This window comes from Elaeis guineensis, chromosome 1 (assembly GCF_000442705.2).
Source record: "Elaeis guineensis isolate ETL-2024a chromosome 1, EG11, whole genome shotgun sequence".
In the NCBI taxonomy this organism is placed as follows: Eukaryota; Viridiplantae; Streptophyta; class Magnoliopsida; order Arecales; family Arecaceae; genus Elaeis; species Elaeis guineensis.
Genome location: NC_025993.2, coordinates 172,214,426 through 172,223,016, shown reverse-complemented (window position 1 = coordinate 172,223,016; position 8,591 = coordinate 172,214,426). Strand labels below are relative to the sequence as shown.

General features: G+C 42.5%; 1 protein-coding gene across 1 annotated transcript; it reads left to right on the top strand.

The window, feature by feature from the left end:
* The first annotated feature begins 2,116 nt into the window (after nt 1-2,116).
* LOC105039730 (glutamate receptor 2.8-like) lies at nt 2,117-8,268 on the top strand. The gene is made up of 5 exons (XM_029262125.1): nt 2,117-2,375; nt 3,809-5,139; nt 5,549-5,861; nt 6,865-7,271; nt 7,717-8,268. Exons 1-5 carry the CDS (start codon nt 2,117-2,119, stop codon nt 8,266-8,268), a joined length of 2,862 nt encoding a protein of 953 aa, XP_029117958.1.
* The last annotated feature ends 323 nt before the right edge of the window (nt 8,269-8,591 follow it).

Below are 8,591 nucleotides of genomic sequence, written 5' to 3'. Positions count from 1 at the left end.
GTGATAAGTAGACACAAAATGCTAATAAACAGTAGCAAATCAACAAGAATTCAAACCACCCAAGATGTAAATTTATGTCTCAAATAGAACATTAATTTTGTGATGATTGGACACATAAAATGCTAATCAGCTGTCATGTCTTCTTGATCATTGTGAGTACCGGAGATAGCCAGCCCTAAGGAAGCTCAGAATCGCATGAAAACAACATATGCATATGGTTCATCCTGTGTTATATCATGGACCAACTTCTTGGATTTTTAGGGTGTCATGATGACCGTTGAGTTCAAGCACCCCTCGCGCAGCAAGTAAATCCAAAAATAACAGAAAAACCTACTTTGACATGTTGGGCAGCATAAGCTAAAAAGTAAGAACAGTTCTGGAGTTCTCATGGAATATGATATGCCGATTTTCTAAATATTATTTAGCTCAAATAAGATATATGATGACTTTCCTTCCAGGTCTTTCATGGAATATTTCCTAATTTTTAATTCATAAGATGAGAGAGAGAGAGAGAGAGAGAGAGAGAGAGACTTATAAGAATGTTGTGGGCAGGCTGTGGGGGGACCTCCCTTAATAGTCCCACATCGGGCAACTCTGGTGTGTGCATGTGCTTAAGAGGGATACGAGCACACCTTCCCTCACGAGGCGCCTTTTGCCCATAGGGCCAAGGACAAAACCGTGAGGCCGTCTGCGTGATGCCGGGCGGGACAACCCCCGGTGGGGACCACGGGCACGCTCCCGGTCCGGACCCAGCCAAAGCGGGCAATACTTCGTGGGGCGGAGCGTGCGGTCTCCGACGACCTGCTTGACACGTGCGCACAACAGTGGCGCGCCAGGTAGGGGGCACCCGCCCCCTGTCGCTCAACACCTGCACCCTCCAGAGTGGGGGGCATCTGTTGTGGGCAGGCTGTGGGGGGACCTCCCTTAATAGTCCCACATCGGGCAACTCTGGTGTGTGCATGTGCTTAAGAGGGATACGAGCACACCTTCCCTCACGAGGCGCCTTTTGCCCATAGGGCCAAGGACAAAACCGTGAGGCCGTCTGCGTGACGCCGGGCGGGACAACCCCCGGTGGGGACCACTGGGCACGCTCCCGGTCCGGACCCAGCCAAAGCGGGCAATACTTCGTGGGGCGGAGCGTGCGGTCTCCGACGACCTGCTTGACACGTGCGCACAACAGTGGCGCGCCAGGTAGGGGGCACCCGCCCCCTGTCGCTCAACACCTGCACCCTCCAGAGTGGGGGGCATCTGTTGTGGGCAGGCTGTGGGGGGACCTCCCTTAATAGTCTCACATCGGGCAACTCTGGTGTGTGCATGTGCTTAAGAGGGATACGAGCACACCTTCCCTCACGAGGCGCCTTTTGCCCATAGGGCCAAGGACAAAACCGTGAGGCCGTCTGCGTGACGCCGGGCGGGACAACCCCCGGTGGGGACCACTGGGCACGCTCCCGGTCCGGATCCAGCCAAAGCGGGCAATACTTCGTGGGGCGGAGCGTGCGGTCTCCGACGACCTGCTTGACACGTGCGCACAACAAAGAAGTTGCAGGTTAATGACTCGAGACAATCTTCCATGACTTCCAACTGGTTCAAAGTACCTCTTCAACCTCGTATCTTGCTGATAAGATTTCTCCATGTACCTTCCTAGCAATGACCTTAGACAATCAATGCATTATTTAGGAACATCTTATGTTACGTTGGCTGAAAACGAGGTGTCAATAGTGTAAACGCAAAGAATGTTTTATTTGAGCCAGCTAACGCCCAGCCTTTGGAGCGAGTCTCTATCTGTGATGTCAAAATAATCTTTAGAGAACACCAACAACCACGATTCTTATTTTCCACTCCAACCAAGTCAATGTTTTCTAATTACTAATATAATCCTATGTGAAGTCAAGATGTTGAATAGAATGCAGGAGCATCCATCCTATTCATAACAATTAGTTGTATCACCTGGGGGAGGCTATCTAGACTAAAAAGTTCAAAACAAACAGTTGCACAAAGCTCCCCATGGTTCAAAAATCCCATGATCTGACTTTGTCAAACTGAGGCACCCAAGAGGAAACTCACACCATCTATAAGAGACCGTTGGTACCTTGGCCAAGGCAGTACACAACTCAAGATGGAGAAACCAACTCAACTCATTCTCTTCCTTAACTTTTTCTTTTTCCTAGCAGCAGGACAAAATGTCAGCAGGAACACAACAACTGTGTTCCATGTAGGAGTGATCCTCGACTTGGGCACACTGGTTGGAAAGATTGGCCAGACCAGCATTTCCATGGCAATCGATGACTTCTACGCCACCCACAGTGACTACACAACAAGACTGGTTCACCACGTCTTGGATTCCAACAACAACGTCTTGCAAGCTGCATCATCAGGTAATTACTAGATGTTACTAAACACATCATTAATAGTCTGCTGCTTTCTGCATTCATTTCAACAACAGAAAAAAGCAAACGATAATATATAGGAAAAGAAAGATTATTTCAGCCCCCCTGCCCCTCCTTCCTGTCCATATTGTATGTCAGTCTAGCAAGAAATAGGACAATAAACTGAATGTAGACGGATAAATTCCTTCCTCTTCAGTTTAACAAGACAAGAGAATAAATATGGACTGATGTTGTGGAAATTTGTGATAGATCCAAAAGTGCAAGAGAAGTCAGCACACACTAGAAAACCACCATAATACGTTCTTCTAATTCTGACTCTTGGTTAGAGAGCAAAGAACTTGTTTGAAGGCCAACAAGGTTAGTTCCAAAGGTTGGCAACCCTCCCCATATATAGTGTGTGGCCCCAGGGAAAGGTACCGGGTTTGAACCAGGATGGCGGCATTCCCACCATGTTTCTCAAAAGAACTTGATAGAAAGATACTCTGATGAAGTGAAGTGACATGGAGCAATCCTGAATTAAGAAGAGCACTTCTAAGTCCTGTTTTAACAATGAGACAACAGCACAATATTTCCATTCTCATGCATGTGTTCTCACCAATTCTGAGAGTATAATGGGTGTTGAAATATCTGCAGGGGCATTATACCCTATTTTCTTCTGTTGTTTTGTTGATACCTCTGGCACAACACAACATGTAAAGCCCACTTTAGGTAACTTGTCAGCATAGAGATACCCTCCAGGTCCCACTTAATATCCTCATGCATATTTCATTATTTTTCCTGTCACATTCAACCCCTTCGGTGACTAAGAGGTCTTAGATTCGAACCCTCGTATTAAGGCATATAAAAGAATTTTCTCTCCTCCATAAAATTGTAAGCATATATCCACATCCGTCTCCAAATCCAAACAAATACAAAGATTTCTACCTGAATCTTATCAAAGCTAAATATTTATAGAATGTTGTCAGAGCTTTATTTTTCAATGTGCAAGTCTGAAAGTGGGATTCTATTAGAGGAAGCTCCCTTTTAATTTAGTACGTGAAACATGGTCATGAACTTTTGCATTCTTTACGTGAACAAATCTTTTGCTGACAACTCCAACTTCAGCTAGAATTCGAATTCCCTCCTCAATTCAATCATTGCATTGGGAAAGGAATCAACATATGTAGCCCAGCAGTTAATCAAAAATTGGAAATGGAATAAAAATCTTCATATTGATTTCTCTCCCTCTCTTCCATGAGGAGCATTTTCCAATCAAAAAATAGAGTTATGGAAACATTTCAGGAAAAAAAGAGGTCCTTAAAAATTTGCTCGAGATTAAGAGGAATAATGCTTTGATCAGCAACTGTAACTCAGATATCATACAACTTCAAGCCACAATTTCTTTGTTTCAACTAAAACCTACCATTCTCTGCATCTACCAGCTCTGTACCTGCTGGAAAACAGAGAGGCGCAAGCCGTCATAGGCCCCCAAAAATCCTCACAGGCCGCTTTCATCTCTGAACTCGCCAACAAAAGCCAGGTCCCCATTATCTCCTTCTCCGCAACAAGCCCCTCTCTCTCTAGCACACCATACTTTGTACGAACAACACTGAACGACTCCGCTCAGGTAAAAAGTATCTCCTCCATTATCAAAGCCTATGGATGGAGGGAGGTGGTACCAATCTACGAGGACACGGACTACGGCAGGGGCATCATACCATACCTCATCGATGCCCTCCAAGAAACGGACACCAGTATCCCCTACCGTAGTGCGATCCCCATTTCAGCTACAAATGACCGGATCATGGAAGAGCTCTACAGAATAAAGACCATGCAAACCAGGGTATTCCTCGTGCACATGGCAGCCCCGATGGGGTCTCGCCTCTTTCCGAAGGCCAAGGCGGCAGGAATGATGAGCGAAGGGTACGTGTGGATCATGACCGATGGGCTAGCAAATGTCGTGGATTCCCTCGCCCCTTCCACCATCGATTCAATGCACGGTGTCCTGGGCGTGAAGTCATACGTGCCCAAGTCGAGGGAGCTCCATGATTTCACCATCAGATGGAAGAGAAGATTCCAGAAAGACAACCCCAGTGATCAGCTAACCGAGCCGAGCATCTTTGGACTGTGGGCTTACGATACAGTTTGGGCGGTGGCCATGGCTGCAGAGAAGGTCGGCGTGGCAAATGCTGCCTTTGAGAAGCCACGAGCTGCTACCGACTTGACAGAATTGGACACAGTGGGGATTTCCATGGATGGTCCGAAACTTCTGAAAGCGATTCTAGAGAGCAGATTCACAGGTATCAGCGGCGATTTCCATCTCGTAGATGGGCAGTTTCAGCCCTCCGCATTCCAAATAATCAATGTGATTGGAAGAGGAGGGAGAGGGGTTGGGTTTTGGACGCCACGATATGGATTCTCCAAACAGCTGACTCGGAATAGCACTAAAGCGTACTCCACCTTAATGACCGATTTGTATCATGTGATCTGGCCGGGGGAATCGACTGCAATACCAAAGGGCTGGGAAATGCCGGTGAGTGGGAGGAAACTAAGGATTGGTGTTCCCGTAAGGGATGGAATTAGTGAATTTGTGAAGGTGGAAAGGGATCCCACCACGAATATAACGACTGTAAGTGGGTACTGCATTGATGTCTTTGAAGCTGCAATACAGAAGCTGCCTTATGCAATTCCTCATGAGTATATTCCATTTGAGAATTCAAAAGGAAGAAGTACAGGGTCCTACAATGATCTTGTCTACCAGGTCCATCTTCAGGTAACTAAAACTTTTGAGTTGATCAAAAACTTGCCATTTTAGTTTCTTAACCAAGTAAAAGATGACTAACAAGCACACAGATAGAACTGATTACCCACAGAACATGTATTACAACGCTCCAAGAATCCTCAAAACTATTTCCATCAGATTTATAAATGACAGTCAATACACTATTTTGTTTAGAATATTTGTTTCTTATAGTCCATAAATTCTCATTTGTGATTAAACAACTGCTTCCTTGGATATTTGGTCATGTAAGACTTGACACAGCATGGCATGTCATTCTTCTGTTTCTATAATTTCAATAGTTCTAGCAGCATGGTTTGCAAAGTTCAACTCTGAACATTCTTTCCTCTTAACCAAAGATTTGGTTCTGTTAATTAGATTACTAACTAATTTGAGGTAACAGAAATATGATGCCGTGGTAGGAGATGTAACGATCAGATTCAACAGATCGTTATATGTCGATTTCACTTTGCCATACACTGAATCAGGGGTGTCAATGATCGTTCCAGTCAAAGAAAACACACACACCAGTGCATGGACTTTCTTGAAGCCATTGACCATGGACCTGTGGCTGGGGAGTTTCGCCTTCTTCATCTATACAGGCTTTGTCGTTTGGGTGATAGAGCATAGGATCAACATGGAGTTCAGGGGTCCTCTTTCCCATCAGATTGGAACCATTTTCTACTTCTCCTTTTCCACACTTGTCTTTGCCCACAGTTAAGTACTAAATCTTCAAGCCAAAACTTTCCCAATGACGCTTTTATTTCTTGATATAATGTGCCAGCTTGTATATAAATATATACATATGTGTGTGTGTGTGTCTACATATGCATATACATATATATACAGATACATATACATATATGTGCGCGCGCGCGCACATATATAATCAACTTTAGGAGAATAATGTGTATCAAACTAAGAAGTCGACCTGTGCAAAACCTCAAGTTCCTACCAACCAAATTGACCCTGAAACAGGTATCTGCTAATGTTTAACACCACTAATACCTATTCTGCATGAAAACAGTTATGATTTTACAATTAATAGGAAAAAAAAAAAAGCAAGAATGAAACAATATACATACATACATATATATAAACCATACTTTAAAAGGTACTGGCATTACAAATCCTGATCTATCAGATGGTTACACCATAAGCTACTATCTTTCTTAACTGGAAAAAAAAAAAAAATCATCAGGATCACTTCAGAAAAAAAAGCAATACTAGTTAAAATAAACTCAACCTAGTAAACTAAGAATATCATTAGATTATTATGTTGTTATATTAATTCTTCCAAAATCATCATATTAATGCTTATTTGTGACTTTTTCCGCATTTTACAATCTTTAAAATATCATTTGTAGTTTGTCATGTTTGAATCCAACACCACTATTAAAGAAATGCAACAATGAAACAACTAAGGACCAAGATACATAATAGCATAATTTGAAACTAAACTTCATTCAAGAAAAACCAAACAATACTTAATAATAGTTGTAAGAGATTATTTTAAGACTTATCAATTGACAAAACACAGTGCATTTAGTGGGAAAAAGATGCTAGAGAGTGATTCATAATCTTTTGTGGATGTTACAAGCTTGTTATTCATAACCTAAACACTAAGAGCATGCTATGGTAGACGATCAGATAATATGAATTATAAGTTTATACAAATTCTATCATTTCCATGAAAGTTCACAATTTCTAAATGTGCAGGAGAGAAGGTGGAGAACAACTTGTCGAGGCTCGTCATAATTATATGGGTTTTTGTTGTGCTTGTGCTTACATCAAGTTACACTGCTAGCTTGGCATCCATGCTTACGGTCCAACAGCTTCAACCTACTGTAACGGATGTGTACGAGCTCCTTAAAAATGGAGACTATGTTGGATATAGTGGGAGTTCCTTTGTAGAGGGTCTACTGAAGCAAATCAAATTTGACAAATCAAAGATCAGGGCCTATGACTCTCCTGACGAATATGCCAAGGCCCTCTCGAAAGGAAGCAAGAATGGCGGCGTTGCTGCCATAGTCGAAGAAATCCCATATATCACCCAATTTCTTGCAAAACATTGCACTGGTTACACCATGGTTGGACCAATTTATAAGACTGCAGGATTTGGATTTGTGAGTTTTACTATCCTGATCTTAATCATCATTATAATATCGTATATCCAAAGAATACTGAATTTCTGCAAAGCAAAATTCTATGGTGCACCTATGCAGTTCTCATGAGGTAGATCCAGCAATTTCTTTTTTTTTAAAGAAAAAGAGAAAAAGGGGGGGTAAGGTGGGAAAGAAGAAGAATAAGTACAGGAAGCTTTTTAACATAATCTGAAATCACAATATCTCTGAAAAATGCATGCTTTATGAGGAGAAAATATGTTTTCACTTTATTTAAGGAAATTAGTATTTGGAAGCATATTGCAAACCCAGAAATGTTTAAACATGGAATTGAAATTTTTCTACCAGTGTAATGAGCGTGAGATTCCCATTCTTTTGCCCAGAAGCAAACATTTTATTGCCTAAGTAGTTGGTATTCCTAACGCTTCTGATCCTCTAACCTCCACAGGCTTTTCCTAAAGGCTCCCCTCTAGTCCCTGATATCTCGATGGGAATACTAAATGTAACCGAGGGAGATGATATAATGGAGATTGAGAGGAAGTGGTTCGGGGATCACAATTCTTGTCTAAACCAGGGAAGTACCGTCAGCTCTAACAACCTGAGTTTTAGTAGCTTTTGGGGACTATTTCTCATCACTGGAATAGCTTCAACTTGCGCCCTTGTAATATTTTTAGCTACGTTCTTCTACAAAAATTGGCATGAGATGAGGAATATCGATCGTGACAAGTCCATTTTGCAGAGGCTCATTTCCTGGTTAAATTATTACAACAGGAAAGATGAAAATTCTCATACTTTCAGAAGGGAAAAAACTAATGACAGGAACAGTGATGCCTGTACATACCGCCAAGATGAAGCCAATGTTCAAGCCTCAATCAATCAATTAATCATTTCAAGCTATTCAGATGCCGACTCCGGCCAACCTGAAGAAGAAAGCTCCTCCGCAGAGCTTGCAAATCCGAGTGCAGAAGCTGAACCGGCATCTACTGTTTCAACAAACTGAAATATGGACTGGAGAGCTATGAAACACAGAAAAGAAAACTTGTGTTTTTATATTCTTATCTCCAAAACGTGATCAACTATGTTTTCATCCCAAGAGAGCTAGCTTATCATGGCACTGCGATAACACACAAAGAGTAAGAAAACCAGGAAACTATGTGCAACACAAGCAAGAAATAGCCTTGTAAATACAAGGGCCCATAAGTGAGTATCAAAAAGTTCTGAAAAGGGACAATGATTGGAGTAGTGAGAAGCCAGTTAAGGCCAGGTTCCCTTCTGGAGGCTTTCATCTCGGAACTGAACCAGGTGAGCAGAACAATCGTTTTG

What these genes read in the sequence shown, in the direction of transcription:
- LOC105039730 (XM_029262125.1), top strand. Translation starts at nt 2,117, where the DNA reads ATGGAGAAACCAACTCAACTCATTCTCTTCCTTAACTTTTTCTTTTTC. An exon ending in CTTGCAAGCTGCATCATCAG is followed by an intron (nt 2,376 to 3,808) that starts GTAATTACTAGA and finishes TGCATCTACCAG; the next exon opens with CTCTGTACCTGCTGGAAAAC. An exon ending in TCTACCAGGTCCATCTTCAG is followed by an intron (nt 5,140 to 5,548) that starts GTAACTAAAACT and finishes TTGAGGTAACAG; the next exon opens with AAATATGATGCCGTGGTAGG.